The sequence below is a fragment of the Rhinoraja longicauda genome, chromosome 35, assembly GCF_053455715.1.
Source record: "Rhinoraja longicauda isolate Sanriku21f chromosome 35, sRhiLon1.1, whole genome shotgun sequence".
Classification (NCBI taxonomy): domain Eukaryota; kingdom Metazoa; phylum Chordata; class Chondrichthyes; order Rajiformes; family Arhynchobatidae; genus Rhinoraja; species Rhinoraja longicauda.
Genome location: NC_135987.1, coordinates 22767288 through 22789032, shown reverse-complemented (window position 1 = coordinate 22789032; position 21745 = coordinate 22767288). Strand labels below are relative to the sequence as shown.

Sequence of the window (21745 nt, the reverse complement as noted above, 5' to 3'; positions counted from 1 at the left end):
GGCCAAATCAATCAATATTTTTAAGGCCGAGATAGACAGATTCTTGATTAATATGAGTGTCAGGGGTTCTGGGGAGAAGGCAGGAGAATGGAGTTTGGAGTGAGAGATAGATCAGCCACAATTGAATGGCAGAGTAAACTTGATGGGCAGAATGGCCCAATTCTGTTCCTATCACTTATGACCTTATCAACTTTGTCAAACCAGATTGATGGTGTTTCGGGTCAGGACCCTTCATTAGACTGAAGAAGGGTTCTGACACAAAACGTCGCCTATCCATGTCTTTCGGCGATGCTGCCTGACCTGCTGAGTTGCACCAGCAATTTGTGTTCTAGAAGAGAATGTGTTGATATTTCTTGTAAAGAAATAAAGTTGTGTCTTCACTAATTTCAACATCTCCCTAAATCTATGACTTCATTTCTCCATTTCGTGTAAAAGGCAAGAAGAAAATGGAAAAGTAACTTTATTGAAATTAAACCATTCAGTTACAATTCATCATAAAAATATGTGCTAAAGTTAGTTATAAACATTGCAATGACCCAAATGCTATTGGGTACGTTAAAACCAAAGAACGCCTTTTACAATAATGGCAATAAGCTCATTTATATTTGTCAGAGACAGGCACTCGCAAATATCAGAATATTATGTATGATTAAACATTTTTTTATAGAGATCAAGGAGAATATTTAAATCTGCAGGGAGATATGAGACCACGTGCTGGCAACTGGAACAGATTTTTTTTTGCATTTAAACCTACATGCTCTAGTTAATGAAGAGAAAGAATGATGAAGAAATAATGGAGCTGTAGAAAAATTCAACAAATAAAACTAGTTTAATATTACAGTTAACATATTGTGCTTAAGGCAGTTATTAAACCTAATGAAATCATTTCTTTTTGTGTCATCATAACATTCTGGGAATCTTGATATCAAAAATAGTGCCGATTTTCAAAAACGATTGCTGTTGCTTGTTGAATGAATACCTGAGTTCAGGACAATATTGTGCAGCTTATATTATTTCATCCCTCATGTTCTGACCTGAAATGTTCCGGCCTTGGTGACATATTTCACACCTTTAAATGGTTTGTATCTCTCTCCATACATGTCCAGTCGATTCACTTTCAAACCTGCAAGGAAACCCAATGAAGATTAAGTTCACAGCAGATGTTTTTTAAATAGGTAAATTGAATATGTGTCCTCCTAGGTAGGTGAACAGATAATACTTCTGATATGTCCTCATTATTTGGGGCTTGGAGGTTCCCCTCTTCCATCATAGATGAGGCCTTCACTCGGGTCTCCTTGATATTATGCAACTCCACTCTTGCCCCCCCCTCCCTCCAGTCACAACAGGTTCAGTCCCCCTAGTCCTCACCTTTCATCCCATCAGCCGTTGCATAAAGCGCATAATCCTCCATTTTCACCACCTCCAACTGGATCCCACCCCCACCCCTTTCCACTGAGACCTTCCCCACCACAACTCCCTGGTCTACTCATCCCTTCCCACCCAAACACCCTCCCCAGGTACCTTCCCCACCAACCGCAGGAGATGCAACACCTGCCCCTAAACCTCCTCCCTCGACTCCGTTCAAGGACCCCGACAGTCTTTCCAGGTGAGGCAGAGGTTCACTTGCACCTCCTCCAACCTCATCTACTGTATCCGCTGTTCCAGGTGTGGACTCCTATATATCGGCGAGACCAAGCACAGGCTTGGCAATCGTTTCACTGAACACCTCCGCTTAGTCTGCATAAACCTACCTGATCTCCAGGTTGCTAAATACTTTAATTCCTTCTCCCATTCCCACACTGACCTTTCTGTCCTGGGCCGCCTCCTTTGTCAGATTGAGGCCAGTGCAAATTGAGGAAATCTCATATTTTTCTTGGGCAGCTTTCATCCCAGCGGTATGAATATTTACTTCTCTAACTTCAAGTAACCCTTGCTTTCCCTCTCTCTCCATCCCTTCCCAGTTCTCCAACCAGTCTGACTGTCCCTGATTACCTTTTATCTGTTTGCTTTGTTGTTACCTTCTCCTAGCTAACAATGATCTATTCTACATTTTCCTTGATCTCCACCCCCTTTGATGTCTCATTCTCTACCTTACACTTCATTAACTCTGGATCTACCCCTCCCCAACTCATTCTGAAGAAAGGTTTCGACCAGAAAAGTCACCCATTCCTTCTCTCTAGAGATGCTGCCTGGCCCGCTGAGTTACGACAGCATTTAAGTCAAGTCAAGTTCATTTTGTGTCTATCTTCAGTTTAAACCAGCATCTGTAGTTCCTTCCGACATAATACTTCTGATAGTTGGCATTTGAACTACTTACTACACAATCAGCAACCACGCAAGGTGAATCAGACCATTAGTATTTGTGACTAAAATCTAGTAACATTTTAGAATCATATGTCTTATTTCAGGAGCACTTCTGTCCCTCCCACCTCATTAAACTAATGTTTGATAAAGTACTGCTAAGAGGAAATGAGTTGAAGTCTGCTATCCCTCCCCCCTCTCCCCTCTCTCTAAGCTGGTTAAGCTTCACAAATTTAATTCTTAATTTATCCATAATACAGGACTACTTCAAGACAACACTGGAGTTTGTGTTTATTTTATACAAACTTTAAAGCTTCAAAAGAAAAATCAACTTAAATTGTAGATCAATTTCCTTTAAGTATTCCAGTTCCCAAAGACCACAATAACCTGAGGTGAACTTTGCTGGTACATTCAGTGCAAACAGCTGACCAGAATTCTGACCCTTGACCTTTCACCCCATACAAACTGTACCATATCCTAAACTTGTGTAACTTAAAATCAAACTATTCTCAGTTCTCATGCTTTTCCAGAAACCTTTCTTAATAATCCACCTGAACTGAATTCTGAAGTGCTGTGTCATTCAGCTCTGGCCTTGAGGATGAAATACCATCACCATCATCTCAATCACTCTTCTGCAGAGGTTGACATGAAACAACAAACTTTCTTTCATTTTAAAGTACAGAAGATTTTGAACACATCTTTGAATCATCTTGTCTATTGGCCTGACAAACTCTTCCTGTGATGGAGTTTGAAACTGGGTGCCTGTTTTGAGAGTTCCAGGCCATGCCTGTGAAAACATAGCTTACCAAATGGAGGCAGATGAGTGTAACTCTGCCTCAATGCAGGGAGGACATTGGCCTGGGCACGGATGCCTGCTAGCTCACTCACCCTCCTGGTGGATTTAGTGTAGGAAAATAACTGCAGATGCTGGTACAAATCGAAGGTATCACAAAATGCTGGAGTAACTCAGCAGGTCATCCATTCCCTCTCTCCTAGATGCTGCCTGACCTGCTGAGTTACTCCAGCATTTTGTAATACCTCCTGGTGGATTTGGTGAGTTTTGCAGAGTTAATATTGGTAGCATCTTTCCAGTGCCTTGAGGTACCTACAGCAGGTCTTGAAGCACGTAGGAGGGCAGAATTTTTTAGATATATATACATCATCGTTAGCCTTGGGTGAGGTGCAGGTAGATAAGAGGGAGGCTAATGTTGTACATTTATTTATGAAGGCCTGCAAAGAAAAACCTAGGGACTATAGACCAATGATATAGAAGATTCTGGAAATTATAACAAAGTTGAGCACGTTTATAATATATTGAATCCAAGAGTTTACGTACTAGAGAAGCATGATGGGTAAAGAGGACATCAGAGTGAACTTTAAAACTATAAAATGGTGTAAGTGTTAAACATACTGTGTCAACTAAAATGGAGTTGTCAGATAACAACCATACACAAGTTTTTCTGCTCAATTAACAGCATCACACAAGCAGGCTTGCTTAGAGAAATAATTGGACTTTGGGAAAATACTTGGGACTAAGAAGAACCAAGAAATCATGAAATTTACTGAGATCAACCTTTAACTTGTCAGAGACATTCGCGACTAATTCTGCACCTGTTGCAACAAATAACTTGTTTTTGACAATGAGGAGGCTAGCTCGTTTTACAATAGTTTAACCGTAGTTCTGAGATTAGGGGAGAAGCTCAGCTTTTACAAATAAAAATGCCTGTTGCACATGAGCTCACAGGACTTTACCTTAGAAGCACTAAGCTTCTGGAGGTGCCAGGGAACACAGGTTCTTCAAAACATCTCGTCCAAGCTTTTAAATTGAGCTTTGGAAGTTTCATAGAAACATAGAAAATAGGTGCAGGAGTAGGCCATTCGGCCCTTCGAGCCTGCACCGCCATTCAATATGATCATGGCTGATCATCCAGCTCAGTAGCCTGTACCTGCCTTCTCTCCATACCCCCTGATCCCTTTAGCAAAAAGGGCCACATCTAACTCCCTCTTAAATATAACCAATGAACTGGCCTCAACTACCTTCTGTGGCAGAGAATTCCACAGACTCACCACTCTCTGTGTGAAGAAATGTTTTCTCATCTCGGTCCTAAAAGACTTCCCCCTTATCCTTAAGCTGTGACCCCTGGTTCTGGACTCCCCCAACATCGGGAACAATCTTCCCGCATCTAGCCTCTCCAACCCCTTAAGAATTTTATATGTTTCTATAAGATCCCCCCCTCAGTCTTCTAAATTCCAGCGAGTACAAGCCCAGTCTATCCAGTCTTTCCTCATATGCCATCCCAGGGATTAATCTGGTGAACCTTCTCTGTACTCCCTCTAAGGCAAGAACGTCTTTCCTCAGGTTAGGAGACCAAAACTGCACACAATACTCCAGGTGCGGTCTCACCAAGGCCCTGTACAACTGCAGCAGAACCTCCCTGCTCCTAAACTCAAATCCTTTTGCTATTAATGCCAACATACCATTCGCTTTCTTCACTGCCTGCTGCACCTGCATGCTTGCTTTCAATGACTGGTGCACCATGACACCCAGGTCACGTTGCATCTCCCCTTCTCCCAATCGGTCACCATTCAGGTAATACTCTGCTTTCCTGTTCTTGCCGCCAAAGTGGATAACCTCACATTTCAAAATGAAATACGCATGAGGTTCAGTATTTAATTGTTAATTTCTGCTGCTATTTATATCATAGGTAGTGTTTTTATTTTGCTTTAACTGAAGTTGTATTGATATTCTATTGCTAATTCGTGGTACTTGGTTATTGCTTTAATGTTGCTTTAATAAATGTCTGTGCTTTAAACTTTATATTATCTGAGTGTTCTTCCTCTATCATTGATCCAAATCCTGGAAACCTGTTAGTACAACTGAGGAATGACAAATGGGAGTTAGATAAGTGCGATGTGTTGTACTTTGGGATGTCAAACCAGAGTTAAGACTTTCTCAGTGAATGGTGGTGCCCTGGGGAATGGTGTAGAGCAGAGGAACCTCAGAGCACAGCACATAGTTACCTGGAAGTAGTGTCACAGGTGGATAGTTTCCTGAAGAAGGCTTTTGGTATGATGGGATTCATCAGTAAGGGCACTGAGTATAGAAGTCGGAATGTTATGTGACATTTGTATAAGATGTTGGCGAGGCTGCAGTTAGAATATTGCAGGTAGACACAAAATGCTGCAGTAACTCAGAGGGACAGGCAGCATCTCTGGGGAGAGGAAATGGGTGATGATTTGGGTCAAGACCCTTCTTCAGACTAGTTGAGCAGGTACAATAACATTGAAAATACATTTGGACAGGTACATGGATGGGAAATGTCTGGAGGAAAATGACTTCAATGACCCAAACCTTTCCCTATGGCTCAGGCCCTTGAGTCCTGGCAACATCCTCATAAATCTCTGCACCCTTTCCAACTTAACATATTTCCTAAAGCAGGGTGACCAAAACTGAACACAATCCTTTAAATGTGGCCATGCCAATATCTTGTACAACTGTAACAGAACCTCCCAACCACAATACACAATATCTACTCGACTGAACAAGGCCAATGTGCCATCTTGACCACCCTATCTAACTAGATCCCTCTGTTCTATCACACTTCCCAGAGCCCTAGCATTCATTGCCTTTAGAACATTACTGCACAAGAACAGCCTACAGTATCTGTGGCAAACATGATGCCAAGACCATCTCTTGGACCTCTTGGCTAAGATATCCACCTGGATCTAATCCATATCCCTATCCAAAAGACTCTTAAATCTTGCATCTGCCTCAGCTACCACCTCCAGCAGCACATTCCACATACCACCCTCTGTGTAACAACGTTATCCCACACAACTTGTTTAAACTTTGCCCCTCTTACCTTAAGTCTCGTATTTGACTTTTCCATCCTGGGAAAAACATTCTGACTACCCAATCAATGCCTATCATATTTTTATATACTTCTAATAGCGGTCCCCACAAGCTCCGGAGTTCCAGAGAAAACAAGCCAAGTCTGTCCAACCTCTCACTGCAGCTAATATTCCCTAATCTAAACATCATTATGATAAACGTTCTCTGAACGCTTTCCAAAGCCTCCTCATCCTTCCTGCAATGGGGCAACCAGAATTGGGTGCAATACTCCAAATGTAGTGTAACCAAAATCCTATAAAGCTGCATCATGACTTTCTGACTCTTATACTCAATGCCCTGATCTATGAAAGCAAGCACACCATATGCCTTCTCTCCCACTCTACTTGAGTTGTCACTTTCATGAAGTTTTGGACTTGGTCCCAAAAATCTCTCTCTATATCAATGCTGATGCTGATTGTCATTGCATAGTTATTCTAAATGTGTTTTCTTACCCATAAGTTGTTTTTGAACTATATTTGATTTGCTAAATAAGCAAAGTACTACTTCAGTCACTTAAATACAGTCCTAAATGATTCATCCTGTCACCACAACCATTAGTGCCTGCATTCTGCCTCAGTGTTATGCACACTCATCTTACCTGATACAGCAAGTTGTTGGATCTGAAACTGGACATTGAGTGTTGGATTTTCTTCAGGTTTTGGTGCACCAGATTGAAGGTTAATCAATCCCCTAAGAGTCGGTAACTTTGGCAAGATAATTTTTCCAATGTCCCAGATTAACACCTGGGAGATTGAGAAGAGAAATCCATTTTAATTAGCATCAAGTCAAAAAGTGTTCTTTAAATAATATTGTTGTTTGATCTTGCTGGAGAAATGTTAGAATGCTTCTCTTGGGACTTACCTTGGTGACTGGATCAAATGTGTAATTGCCCTGTGTTGCAGTAAGGGTCATATTCAGCACCGCTTTGGGCATGTGAACAATCACCAGAACACTCTCCACCACCTTTCCCATGGTCTGTTTTGGGCCAATTGTTATATCAAACCGTCCTGTGGATCCCTTGTTGCTGAAGCTAATATTGTGCTTTACATAAACAGGTATTGCCACCAAGCTGAAAACACAAATTCTGATGTATAGTTTCAAATGAACAACTATTGGTTGGTACATATGTTAGCATTTTGTATAGTCCACAACAAACTAAATGGGATTGCTCTGTTGGTAAGGAATGATATTCACACCCTTGCAAGCGGTGACATAGAATCAGGAGATGTAGAATCAGTATGGATAGAAATTAGAAATTGTAAGGGTAAAAAGACCCTAATAGGAGTTATCTACAGGCCCCCAAACTGTAGCCTCGACATAGGGTGCAAGTTGAATCAAGAGCTAAAATTGGCATGTAGAAAATGTAATACTACGGTGGTTATGGGAGATTTCAACATGCAGGTAGACTGGGAAAATCAGGTTGGTACTGGACCCCAGGAAAGAGAGTTTGTGGAGTGCCTCCGAGATGGATTCTGAGAACAGTTTGTACTGGAGCCTACCATAGAGAAGGCAATTCTGGATTTTGTGTTGAGTAATGAACCTGATTTGATAAGGAAACTCAAGGTAAAAGAGCCATTAGGAAGCAGTGATCATAATATGATACGTTTTAATCTACAAATTGAGAGGGAGAAGGGAAAATCGGAAGTGTCAGTATTACAGTATAGCAAAGGGGATTACAGAAGCATGAGGCAGGAGCTGGCCAGATTTTTTTCTGGAAGGAGACTCGAGCAGGGAAGACGGTGGAACAGCAATGGCAGGTATTCCTGGGAATAAGTCAGAAGTTGCAGGATCAATTCATCCCAAAGAGGAGGAAAGATTCTAAGGGGAGTAAGAGGCACCCGTGGCTGACAAGGGAAGTCAAGGACAGCATAAAAATAAAAGAGAATAAGTATAACATAGCAAAGAAGAGCAGGAAGCCAGAGGATAGGGACTCTTTTAAAGAGCAACAGAAGATAACTAAAAAGGCAATACGGGGAGAAAAGATGAGGTACGAAGGTAAGATGGCCAATAATATAAAGGAGGATAGTAAAAGCTTCTTTAGGTATGTGAAGAGGAAAAAAATAGTTAAGGCAAATGTGGGTCCATTGAAGACAGAAGCAGGGGAATTTATTACGGGGAACAAGGAAATGGCAGGCGAGTTGAACCTGTACTTTGGATCTGTCTTCACTAATGAAGATACAAACAATCTCCAAGATGTTCTAGTGACCAGAGATCCTAGGGTGACGGAGGAACTGAAGGAAATTTACATTAGGCAGGAAATGGTGTTGGGTAGACTGATAGGACTGAAGGCTGATAAATCCCCAGGGCCTGATGGTCTGCATCCCAGGGTACTTAAGGAGGTGGCTCTAGAAATTGTGGACGCATTGGTGATCATTTTCCAATGTTCTATAGATTCAGGATCAGTTCCTGTGGATTGGAGGGTAGCTAATGTTATCCCACTTTTTAAGGAAGGAGGGAGAGAGAAAACAGGAAATTATAGACCAGTTAGTCTGACATCAGTGGTGGGGAAGATGCTGGAGTCAATTATAAAAAACGAAATTACGGAGCATTTGGATAGCAGTAACAGGATCGTTCCGAGTCAGCATGGATTTACGAAGGGGAAATCATGCTTGACTAATCTTCTGGATTTTTTTGAGGATGCAACTAGGAAAATGGACAGGGGAGAGCCGGTGGATGTAGTGTACCTTGACTTTCAGAAAGCCTTCGACAAGGTCCCACATAGGAGATTAGTGTGCAAAGTTAGAGCACATGGTATTGGGGGTAGGGTACTGACATGGATAGAAAATTGGTTGGCAGACAGAAAGCAAAGAGTGGGGATAAATGGGTCCCTTTCAGAATGGCAGGCAGTGACTAGTGGGGTACCGCAAGGCTCGGTGCTGGGACCGCAGCTATTTACAATATACATTAATGACTTGGATGAAGGGATTAAAAGTTAAATTAGCAAATTTGCAGATGACACAAAGCTGGGGGGCAGTGTGAACTGTGAGGAAGATGCTATGAGGTTGCAGGGTGACTTGGACAGGCTGTGTGAGTGGGCGGATGCATGGCAGATGCAGTTTTAATGTGGATAAGTGTGAGGTTATCCACTTTGGTGGTAATAATAGGCAGGCAGATTATTATCTGAATGGTGTCAAGTTAGGAAAAGGGGACGTACAACGAGATCTGGGTGTCCTAGTGCGTTAGTCACTGAAAGGAAGCCTGCAGATACATCTGACAGAGAAGAAAGCCAATGGAATGTTGACCTTCACATCAAGAGGAGTTGAGTATAGGAGCAAAGAGATCTTTCTACAGTTGTACAGGGCCCTAGTGAGACTGCACCTGGAGTACTGTGTGCAGTTTTGGTCTCCAAATTTGAGGAAGGATATTCTTGCTATTGAGGGCGTGCAGCATAGGTTTACTAAGTTAATTCCCGGAATGGCGGGACTGTCGTATGTTGAAAGACTGGAACGACTAGGCTTGTATACACTGGAATTTAGAAGGATGAGAGGGGATCTTATCGAAACATATAAGATTATTAAGGGGTTGGGCACGTTAGAGGCAGGAAACATGTTGCCAATGATGGGGGAGTCCAGAACCAGGGGCCACAGTTTAAGAATAAGGGGTAGGCCATTTAGAACAGAGATGAGGAAAAACCTTTTCAGTCAGAGAGTTGTAAATCTGTGGAATTCTCTGCCTCGGAAGGCAGTGGAGGCCAGTTCTCTGAATGCTTTCAAGAGAGCTAGATAGAGCTCTTAAGGATAGCGGAGTCAGGGGGTATGGGGAGAATGCAGGGACGGGGTACTGATCGAGAATGATCAGCCATGATCACATTGAATGGCGGTGCTGGTTCGAAGGGCCGAATGGCCTACTCCTGCACCTATTGTCTATTGTCTAAATACCTTTAGTGCAGAATGGACTGAAAACAGATTATACCCTGAATTTATTTTTACCTGGTTCAGTTCCTTGGGTCTCAATTCCAGTGGCAAGGACAAAAAAACAAATCGCTTTCAGGATCAAGCTAACACAGTGGCGATTGATTTTGCTTCCACTGGTTGGTCCCTGACAGCATAACTTGGATCACAAACTCACAAGAAAGATAGCAATGAGCTGCATCAACCTGACAAAGCTGTGTTGTCCATTCCCAGCCTTTATATTCCTTTCTATGGAGGATAAAAAAGAAACATGGCAAGGTTCAAGATTCTTTTCAGATATTGTAAGTTTATTCAAAAAGAAAAAGTATATGTACGGCTTAGGAAGCTGAAATCCAAGACCGTTAAAGAGAAACAGGAAGCAGTTTTAAAAAAAAGCAAATGAGGTCTGAAGTGGTCCATAAAATATCCTTTGCAAATAGGATTAAGGGGAGAATCCCAAAGCATTTCACATGTATATTGGCTCCAAAGAGGCCGCTATGGAAAATGTAGACCACAGAAGGACAAAGGATGAATTTCATGTACAGCCAGAGGCTGTAAGAAAGGTTAAATAAATCAAATGTCAAAAAGTACACCGTTGATGGTGGGATAGAGATGGTACGATGTTGTGCAGTATGTCAATATCAAGAAGGTGATGGCATTGGGTGTTTTACAGCATTAAGGTGTGCAAGTTCCAGGGTGCTGATGGAATCTATCCTGAAAGATACAGGGGCCTTGACAGTGATCTTAGAACATAGAACAGCACAGCAAGAAACAGTGCAGTCTTGTCAGGCCATAAATATCCCATCCGTGTACTGTCTAACTGTTTCTTAAACATTGGGATAGTCCCAGCATCAACTACATCCTCTGGCAGCTTGTTCCATACACCCACCACCCTTTGTGTGAAAAAGGTACCCCTCAGATTCCTAATAAGTCTTTTCCCCTTCACCTTAAACTTATGTCCTCTGGTCCTCAATTCACCTACTCTGAGCAAGAGACTCTGTGCATCTACCCAATCTATTCTTCTCATGATTTTATACATCTTTATAAGACCACCCTCATCCTCCTGTGCTCCAAGGAACAGTCCCAGCCTACTCAACCTCTCCCTATAGCTCAGACCCTCTAGTCCTGACAACATCCTCACAAATCTTCACTGTACCTTTTTCAGCTTGACCTTTCCTATAACATGGTGACCAGAACTGAACACAATACTCTAAATGTGGCCTCACCAACGCCTTATACAACTGCAACATGACCTCCCAATTTCTAAGAAAATAACTGCAGATGTTGGTACAAATCAAAGGTATTTATTCACCAAATGCTGGAGTAACTCAGCAGGTCAGGCAGCATCTCGAGAGAGAAGGAATGGGCGACGTTTCGGGTCGAGTCGAGACCCAATTCCTATACTCAATACTGATGAAGGCCAATGTCCCCAATGCCTTTTTGACCACCCTATCTACCTGCGCCTCCACCTTCAAGGAACCATACAGACTTCCCAACATTTGATTTTACAAATTCAGAATTTTACATCAAAATTCATATGGCGCGTAATGCAACTTTTCAGCAAAAAAAGTATGTACGCCAAATGCGCATAAGCGTTGCGCTACATTCATGTGTGAAAACGACTTATTTCCAACAGTCTGTAGTTCTTGGACTACATGTACAATGTCAGGCCTATCATGAGTATATTCTGCTATTTATAGAAAGGTTATTGAACAGATATACTTTTTACACACAAAGAAAAAAATGTTTTGTTTTGTTTTCTCTATTTTGCTTTTTCCTTCCACAAAATGTATGACTAAGTTATGAAGAGTTTCATTTAAAAATGCACATACCTAATTTCGTTGAAGGCATACTTGCTTCAGTGGTCTTCAACAGCAAATCACAACAGTTCATGTCCCCCACCACCCAAACCTCCCCACCACCCTCCCCACACTACACCCACTCCCGACTCTTTCCCCCCCCCACTCCCTTCCTCCACCCCCCACTCCCCATCTCAACATCAACGGGTCTCACGTTACGCAGCGAGGCGAGCCCAGCGGCGAGGTTAGACTGGGCCAGCGGCGGAAATGAAATAAGAAAGCGGAAACTTTCCACCAAATTCGGACGGGTTGGGAGGTCTGCATACACCATAACTCCTAAATCCCTGTTCTCTGCAACACTCTCCAGAGCCCTGCCATTGTGTAGGTCCTGCCTATGTTAGACAATCCAAAATGCAACACCTCACATTTCTCTGTATTAAATTCCATTAACCATTTCTCAGCCCACTTGATCAAGATCGTGCTGCACTTTTTCACAACCATCCTCACTATCTGCAAAACCACCCACTTTTGTATCATTTGTAAACTTGCTAATCTTGTCGTGTGTGTTTTCATCCAAATCATTGATGTAGGCCTCCATACTTTTCAGCATGAGGGCCACATTATATATTTGGCACATTTTTGCAGGCCGTAGGAAAAAATAAAGAAATGTCAGTTTTATAACTTTAATGAGGTTTCTATGGCTATAAATTAATAATATTCAATTTTTAAAAAGAGCTTGAAATATTGGAGTGTATATGTACCGAAGGTATACAATTATTTATAAAACAGAAAAAATGTAGTGACCACCAGTGGGCATACAGACAGTAAAGAAATATCATATGATATAATGGTGGAGTGACCAAGGGTGGGCACTCCACTAAGAAATCATGAAAATTTTAAATTATTATTAAGTCGGCAGCTGCATACAAACCCTCAACCTGACAGCCTACCTGACGTGCAAGTTCGGAAACTGCCGAGATCAGCCCTAATAAGGGAGCCGCTGGTGGCGATGGACACGATGACTGGGCCAGTAGGAGAGGGGCAATGCCTCCAGTGTCTGCAAGGTCGGCTGCAGAAGGCGTTTCCCCCAGGACACAGAGGCCAGAGGTGGTGATAGAGACCAATACAATAGTGACACTAAAGAGACTTTTGGATAAGTTAAATGGAAATGTAGGGAAATGGTTTATGTGCAGGTGATAACGGCCGGGCTTGGCATCATGTTTGGCCGAAGGGCCTGTTCCTGTGCAGTTCCATGTTAGCTCCACAAATCTCAGAAAAATATCTACCTCAATAAGGCTTAAACGAGCAACCATTTCTAGGTTCTACGTCCAAAGGAAATATCCTCACCACCTTGACCCACTCGAGACTCGTGATGATCTTATATTTCAATCACCCCCCCCCCCCCCCCACTCTTGTGAATTCAGGCAGATGCAAGCCTCATCTAACCAACCTTTCTTCACACAAGAACCCAGTTGTTCCAGAATAAGTCGGGTAAACCACTGAATTAGTTTCAACCCATTTACAACCTTCCTTAAATAAGACCAATACTGTCCAAAGATGTAGTCTCACGGAAGCATACCCTACTTCTGCATTAATTTTCCTGACAAAAAAAATGATAACAGTAAAGGTTATAAACTGAGGTTTATAAAATTATGAGAGGTATAGATATAGTGAATGGTCATTTTTTCCCAGGGTGTTGAATTATGCGTAGTGGTTTTAGTTTTAAAGATACAGTGCGGAAACAGACCCTTTGGCCCACCGAGTCCGCACCGACTGGCGATCCCTGTCCACTAGCACTATCCTACACACACCAGGGACAATTTAAAATTAAACCAAGCCAATTAATCTACAAACATGTACGTCTTTGGAGTGTGGGGAAAAAACTAAAGATCTCGGAGTAACCCCACACCGTCGTGGAATGTACAAACTCCGTGCAAATAGCACCCGTAGTCAGGACAGAACATGGGTCTCTGGCTGCAAGGTAGCAACTATGTCGCTGCGCCACCGTGCTTCAACATAAAGTAATGCAGCACAGAAACAGTACTACTGATTCCTCACCCACCATCTGCACATATACATCAAGCCTATTTTATTCTTTCCACTTCTCATCAACTACCAGGTTCTACCATTCAACACAAAGAGTAATTTGGAGTCAACAATTAACCTATAAAACTTGCATGTCTTTGGGTCCTTAAAATAAACCAGAGCACGTTGTGCAAACTCACGTGTAAACTTCACACTGACAGCAGCAGAAGTCAGGATTGAACTCGATCACTGAAGCTGTAGAGCAGCAGCTCTACTATCTGTGCTACTGCCCCTCATAATCCACTCCAGTTTCATAACCTGTGTGGGAACGAACTGCAGATGCAGGTTTAAATCGAAGATAAAACACAAAATGATGGAGTAACTCAGCGGGACAGGCAGCATTTCTGGAGAGAAAGAATGAGTGACGTTTCAGGTCGAGACCCTTTTGAGTTACTCCAGTATTTTGTGTCTATCTTCCAGTTTCATAACCCCTACCTTATTACAAAGATGTGTGCTTTATCAATATTTACCATTTAGTTGGCAATTAAATGATTTAACACTGATTAATGCCTTCCTTTGAATAAAGCATTATCATACATCATTCATTGTCCAAAATATATATATTTCTAAAAATTAGAACAATTACAAATTTATCTCACTTTTGCGAACTGACGTGGTAAGACATTAAACGGAAATTTCCATCTGGAGGAATAAATGATAAAACTCGCTCAGTTTCCCATCGTTTGAAGCGGACACATGGATGGAAGCTGACATCATCCAGCAGCCTTGGGTTCTGCAAGTGGTAGAAATGAAGTACATTTTAAAGCATTGAGGAATTAGCATACGAGTATTTGCTGCCTTCATTCAATAACATTCAAAGCTCTGTACTTTTTATACATGCTGTGCTGCAGGACTGCGCCTGAGGCAGAGTTGGGAAGGGTAATGTCGGGCACAGCAATAATGATAGGAGATTTGTTTGTTAGGGGGGTATGACAGGAGATTATATGGCACCAATCAAGACTCCAGAATGATGTGCTGTCTCCCTGGTGCCAGGGTCCAGGATGTCTCAGAGCTGCTGCATGACATTCTCAAGGGGGTGGGTAAGCAGCCAGAAACTATTGTGCAAGTTGGCACAAATGACATGGGTAGAAAAAGAGACATGGTCCTACAAATAAATGTAGGGAGTTAGGCAAAAGATTAAAAAGCAGGACTTCCAAGGTAGCGATCTCCAGATTAGTCCCGGTGTCACGTGCTGGTGAGGGTAGGAACAGGAAGATAGGTCAGATGAATGCACGTCTGAGGAGTTGGTGCAGGGATCAATGATTCAGATTTCTGGACTACTGGGTACTTTTCTGGGGCAGAGGTGATCTGTACAAGAGGGATGGGTTGCATTAACTGGAGGAGAACCAATATCCTGACAAGCAGGTTTGCTCCTGCTACACAGGTGGGTTTAAACTAGATTGGCATGGGGTGGGATCCATTGTAGTACTGAGGCATGTGAGAGGCTGAAAGTAAGTATGGAAAGCGATGAAAGAAAGTTCAGATAACAGAAAAGGGAGGAGCACAGCCAGGAACAAGGAAGGACTGTTGGATTGAATTGCATTTATTTTAATGCGAGAGGCCTGACATGTAGGGCGGATGAACTCAGGGTTTGGTACGTGCGACTGGGATGTTGTTGCCATTACGGAAACCTGGCTAAGGACAGGACTAACAGCTTAATGTTCCAGGGTTCAGGAGAAACGTCCTAAAGTATACGATAGAATATAATTCACCCGGGCCTAATCAGATATATCTGTGGACATTGGGGGAAGCAAGAGAAGAAATTGCAGGAGTCCTGGCTGAGATATATAAATCATTATTAAACATTAGTGAGTGTCAGATGATTGGAGAGTGGCTAATGTTGTGCTCCTATTTAAGAAGGGGTGCAAGGAAAAACCTATGAACTATATACCAATGAACCTAACATCTGTGGTAGGCAATTTACTGGAGACTACTCTGAGAGATGACAAATATATAATTGGAGAGAGAGGGGTTGATTAGGCATAGGCAACATGGTTTTATACGTGGGAGGTCATGTCTTCCAAATCTGATTTGAAGCAACCAAAACAGTTGATGAGGCCAATGCTGTAAACATAGTCAATATGGACATCAGCAAGGCATTTGGTAAGCTTCCCCATGATAGGCTGCTCTGGAAGGTTAAGTCACATGGGATTCAGGGAGAGCTAGCCAACCGGAGAGAAAATTGGCTCCACAGAAGGAAACAGAGGATGATGGTGGAGGGTTGTTTTTTTGGACTGAAGGGCTGTGACCAGCGGTGTGCCTGATGGATCGGTGCTGGATCCATTGCTTTTTTTTGTTAATATCAACAATTTGGAAGAGAATGTAAAATATTGAATATAGAAGTTGGAATGTAATATCACAGTTGTACAAAATGTTGGTGTATTGTGTTCAGTTTTGGCCACCCTGCTTGAGGAAAGATGTTGGAAAAAAGTTGGAAAAGGTGCAAGGAGGATTTACAAAGATCTTGTCAAGACTTGAGGGCCTAGGCTATAACGAGTGTAGAAGAATGAGAGGTGATCTTAAAACATCATACCACAAGAACAGGCCTTTTGGCCCACAATGTTTGTGCTGAACATGATGCCAATACCATCATATTTATCTGCACATAGGCCATATCTCTTCATTCCCTACATATCTATATGCCTAGCCAAAAGTCTTTTAAAGGTCACTAACATATCTACTTCAACCACCACCCCTGGCAGCACGTTCTGGGTACATGAACCCGTGAAAAAACTTGCCTCACACATCTCCTTTAAACTTTGCTTGTCAAATATATTTGATTTATCCACCCTGGAAAAAGATTCTGACCATCTACCCATCTTATAGAGGTGGGCAGATATAGGTTTAAAATGAGAGGGGAAAGATTTAATAGGAACCTGAAGGGCAACTTTTTCCACACAGAAGGTGGTGGGTATATGGAACGAGCTGCCAGAAGATATGGTTGAGGCAGGCACCAACATTTAAAATATATTTTTGGACAGGTATTTGGATAGGGAAGCTTTAGATAGCCAAACCCAGGCAAATGGGACTCGGGCAGATAGGGCATCTTGGTCAGAATGGGCCTGTTTCCGTGCTGTATGCCTCTATGACATAAATCCTCAAAATAAGAAGTTAGTTCAAAAGAAGGAAAGTGAAAAAGTAATTGTCTTACCATGAAGGAAAGGGTGAGGTCTGGCATTCCAGTGAGCTTAATACAAGCATCGATAACACCCTGGATCTCAGCAAAGACAGTTGACCCTGGTATAAAAAAAATAATTCTACCAAAACTAAAGCCACTTAAAATGTATGAACCTTTTTCTTCAAACTATTGAGAAACACAATTAATGATTGGTATTTTGAAGCTCGAATACACACACATTGCGGTTCTGTTCCATTTAAACTGCATGTTCTATAGTAACAGTTGCAGAAGCAACATGCTGCAAAATAAACTTTTACCTGATTTATCTATGATGGCATCAATTTCTTCTGTAACATCAAAATAAGCTTCATTATTTGTATACTTGACTCCTGCTCTCCGCCAAGGAATGTTGGACAGTTGACCAGTAGGAAGTTGATCTCCTACATTGCTGCTACCTAACCGATGTAAATATAAACATATTACATTTTGTTAATGGATTACAATGGTTACTATTCTATTGGTGGCAATTCTACTTTAAAAGAAATGTAAAATGTTGGTGAAATTCAAATGGTCCAACTTTAATCAAAAACATTAAGATGGTTCCTGTTCCTGCAAATTCTTATAATAAAATTCTCAGTCAAAAAGAAAACGCTTGTGGCAGCAATTTAGCTGTTAAAATTTCTTTAGACTAATGACCTCAACTGCAGACGACTACCAATGCCTGTCAATCATAATTGACTTTCTCAATGCAAAGGGTAAACAGCTAGTTACTCTCAATCCATGTTCAATGTGGGATGTTCCATTTAAAACTGTTAGTCTTAACATTAGACAACATAAAAGTCATTCAGAATCACAACATCAGCAAAGGAGGGTGCCAATCCATCCACCGGATCATTGCTGCACTTTAGATTGACATCTATCAAATAAAACCAAAACCATCAACTAGGTGTCCAAATCATTTTGAAAACTTTGCTGGAATTTAGGTCTTCTATTCTCCAGACAGTGGAATCTAGTTCTACTATTTTCCAGAAGGTGATGGAAATACACTTGTAAAATGCTCCACAGGCCCATTGTAGGGTAAGAAATAGGATTCAATTTCTCATCTGTGATCCCTGGAAACCTTTGTCAATCCTGCCATAAAAGAGTCATCCAACAATTCATATTAATCTACAAACCAGCCAGGCTTTTGGAAAATTTGGTTTATCGAGCTGAAAATATTATTCAATTTACTCAAGTCAAGTCAAGTCAAGTCAAATTTATTTGTCACATACACATACTCGATGTGCAGTGAAATGAAATTGGCAATGCCTGCGGGTTGTGCACAAAAAGAATTACAGTTACAGCATATAAATAAAGTTAATAAGTTACTAAACATAGCACAAAAAGTGTCGACAAAAATTTAGCCTCTGGGGTTATCAAAGTTCACTTGATTCACATGATTCACTTCTTAGAATAAAAACTCTATGGTTTTATTATCGACACGACAAATGAGAAAGCGGATACTGGCATCTGGAACAAAAAAAACAGATCACTGGAAGACCTAAGCAGCTCAAACAGCATCTGTATAAGCAAAAGGTATGAATTGACAGTGCCAATTGAGTGCATCAACATGGTTTCAGGAATTATTTTACCTTTTCAAAGGATGCAAGTTATTTATTTGGATCATTGGAATGACAAAACAAGGATTATTTTAACTCTGAAGGATCCCATTTGGTGAAAAATACATTTATGCAAACATAATTTCAATAAAAAGAAACTGATTCCTACCAGTTATAGAATTAACAACTGAACGAAGAATAGTGGGCGGTTTAATCAGTTCTTTTAATATATTGGATTCAGTAGCTAATGGGAACCCATTGTCCAACATCTCTTCCAGGAGCTCGTACACAATCACAACGTTATCTTTAATTGATGCCTCTGAACATTCTCCAAAATAGTCCTGAAGAACAATTACACAACCGTTTCAGTGGAGCCAAAGTGTAGGCAAAAGATCCGAGTGTTCAATATGAAGATATAACACATAACTATTTTCTGCTATCATTTTATAGTTTATAACTAAATTGCATTACTGTTTATTTATCTACAAATAGTGTAGTACAGTAAACCTTATTGCTGATTGTCCACTATAACCGAGTTAGAGATTACTGAGAAATAGAGTATCATTTTACAAATAGTAGAAACATCGAACTGAAGATGTTGGTTAATACGTCAAAGGACACAAAGTGCTGGGGTAGCTCAGCAGGTCAGGTGGCATCTCTAGAGGACATGGATAGGTGATATTTCGGGTTGAGGCCCCTCTTCAGATCTGTAACTGGGCCAGGAATCCAGGTGAGTTGACAGTCCCCGCCTGCTGGCGGCCAAGGATGAGACGAGGATCATCTGAGTTGATGGTTGCGGCCCGCGTGACCGCAAGTAAAAGTTGGCAGTGGTGTTGGCAGGTGCGGCTTGGAACGGCTGAGGAAGCTATGTGGGCCTGGAATCAGGCGGAGGCGGGGGCGGGGGCAGTTCGGGGGTGGCATCGGCCTGGAGGTGAGGGTCTGACCCCTATAACCAATATAAAAACAAGTGTTTTATGTTTTGATATTCTTTAGTGTTGCTCTGTTGGCACTGGGCCTGCGTGTATTTACATAATAATCTACATTGAGTTTAGGTTTAAATTGTCATGTATGGCAGTGAAAAGCTTTACTTTGCATGCTATCCAATCAAATCCGATAATATACATAAATACAATTACGCCAAACACAAGTACAATAGGCGGAGCAAATGGAAAGATAGTGCTGCATATCGTTATTTCAACATTGTAGCATAACTGTTCCAGAGACAAAGTCCAATGTCGACAATAAGGAAGAGAATTGAACATTAGCCTACAGAAACCTGATAACAGAGGGAACTCGCATTCTTTCTCCAGAGATGCTGCCTGACCCACTGAGTTACTCCAGCACTTTGTGTCTATATTCGGTATATATCAGCATCTGCAGTTCCTTTCTACACAACACAGGAGAAGCAGGTTTTCCCGAGTGCGGCGGTGCACACTCGCTGCCGGATGGGAGCGGGGAGACGGAGGAATGGCCAGGTGGGACAAGTCTTTAATTAAGATGTATTCACAAAATGTTGGAGTAACTCAGCAGGTCAGGCAGCATCTCGGGAGAGAAGGAATGATTAAGATGTCTTCTCTCCCGCTATTTTAACCACAAATCATGTTACAGTGTGGGTTAAGTTTATTATTTAACCCCCATGTGTGGAATACGCTGGTGATATTATGTTCCGACACTCATTGATTAGAGTCGCCTCTGATTTAATGTTTAAACAAGGGATGGCGGGCCCAGACCTGCAGCGTCTCCGCCACTCGATGCAAGAACTCGATGACGAAGAGCGGCGACACCTCGGACTGGATAACGGCCACGAAAAAGATGCCGCAGCGGTGAGCGCTGACAAGGTAGTGGTGCGGGGTGGCGAGCACCGGCGCCACGTCGTCCGGCTGCCCGGCCCTGTCCTGCGCCTCCAGGAAATAATCGCACACCGAGCGGCTCACCGCGCTCTTCCAGTGCTTCTCCAGGAAGATATCGCCGCTGCAGCTGATGAGGAACAGACTGTGGATCATTCTGATCAAGCGCTTCTCCTCGCCCCCTGGAGCATCAACGCAGAGCAGCGCGCCGCCTCAACCTGCCCGCCTCAAGATGGCGGCCGGGCGCGATTCCGCCCCGCGCGCTCCCGCTGCAACCCGATCCCGCCTGCCCCGCGCGCGCTCCCGCTGCAACCCGATCCCGCCTGCCCCGCGCGCGCTCCCGCGGCAACCCGATCCCGCCTGCCCCGCGCGCGCTCCCGCTGCAGGGGTACAGAAGCTTCAGGGGCGGCCGCGCGCGCGCGCCAACACGAGTGAGTGAGAGACAGACAGAACTTCACTGTAAACTCTGCCCAGACACAACATGCTGTTGGCGGGGTCGAGGCTGCGGCTCAAGCTCAGGCAACATCTCTGGGGGAAAAGAAATAGGTGACGTTTCGGGTCCAGACACTTCTTCAGACTGAGAGTCAGGGGAAAGGGAAACGAGAGATATGGAACAAATGAATGAAAGATATGCAAAAAAGTAACGATGATAATAGAAACAGGCGATTGTTAGCTGTGGCCGACGTGGAAACGAGTAGAGACAATGAGAGTCACCAAGACCACTTTGAACCTGGTACAAATTGGGTGGGGGACGGATGGGGGGAGAGGGGATACAAGGGTTACTTAAATTTAGAGAAATCAATATTCATCCCACTGGGGTGTAAGCTGCCCAAGTGAAGGTGCTGCTCCTCCAATTTGCGCTGGGCCTCACTGACAACGGAGGAGCTTATGTCAGAAAGGTCAGTGTGGGGATTAAAGTGTTTGGCAACCGGGAGATCAGATCGTTCCGGGCGGAATGAGCGAGGGTGTTCAGGGCAACGTTTGATCTCACCGATGTATAAGAGTCCACACCTTGAACAACGGATGCAGGAGATGAGGTTCGAGGAGGTGCAAGTGAACCTATGCCTAACCTGAAAGGATTGTTGGGTCCCTAGACAGTCGAGGGAGGTATAGGGGCGGGAGTTGCATCTCGAGAGGTTGCAGGGAAGGTACCTGGGGAGGGAGGGGGCGATTTGGGTGGAAAGAGATGAGTTAACCAGGGAGTTGTGGAAAGAA

General features: G+C 42.7%; 2 protein-coding genes across 3 annotated transcripts in view; one reads left to right on the top strand and one right to left on the bottom strand.

The window, feature by feature from the left end:
- Positions 1-429: 429 nt before the first annotated feature.
- LOC144610029 (AP-1 complex subunit mu) lies at positions 430-20770 on the bottom strand. Of its 2 annotated transcripts, none has more exons than XM_078428491.1 (8): positions 20618-20770; positions 18853-19024; positions 17403-17540; positions 17119-17204; positions 14567-14700; positions 7055-7262; positions 6792-6936; positions 430-1123 (listed from the first exon to the last, which is right to left on the bottom strand). In XM_078428491.1, exons 1-8 carry the CDS (start codon positions 20684-20686, stop codon positions 1023-1025), a joined length of 1053 nt encoding a protein of 350 aa, XP_078284617.1. In that variant the 5' UTR covers positions 20687-20770; the 3' UTR covers positions 430-1022. The 2 variants fall into 2 exon arrangements, with proteins under 2 accessions (XP_078284617.1, XP_078284616.1); XM_078428490.1 differs by having other exon boundaries at positions 431-1123; positions 20414-20770.
- The window catches only part of LOC144610030 (adenosine kinase-like), a 100717-nt gene continuing 98995 nt past the window's right edge, over positions 20024-21745 (top strand). Inside the window, exon 1 of the mRNA XM_078428495.1 lies at positions 20024-20158. Coding sequence (XP_078284621.1) covers positions 20151-20158 — 8 coding nt within the window. The 5' untranslated portion in view covers positions 20024-20150. The remainder of the gene's footprint in view (positions 20159-21745) is intronic.

Excerpts from the sequence above, each read along its gene's own strand:
- LOC144610029 (XM_078428490.1), bottom strand. The coding sequence starts at position 20,686 with ATGATCCACAGTCTGTTCCTCATCAGCTGCAGCGGCGATATCTTCCTG. Across the intron at positions 19,025-20,413 it reads GAGTGGCGGAGACGCTGCAG|GACTATTTTGGAGAATGTTC; the intron begins GTCTGGGCCCGC and ends ATTGTTCTTCAG. Across the intron at positions 1,124-6,791 it reads CCAACAACTTGCTGTATCAG|GTTTGAAAGTGAATCGACTG; the intron begins GTAAGATGAGTG and ends GTTTCCTTGCAG.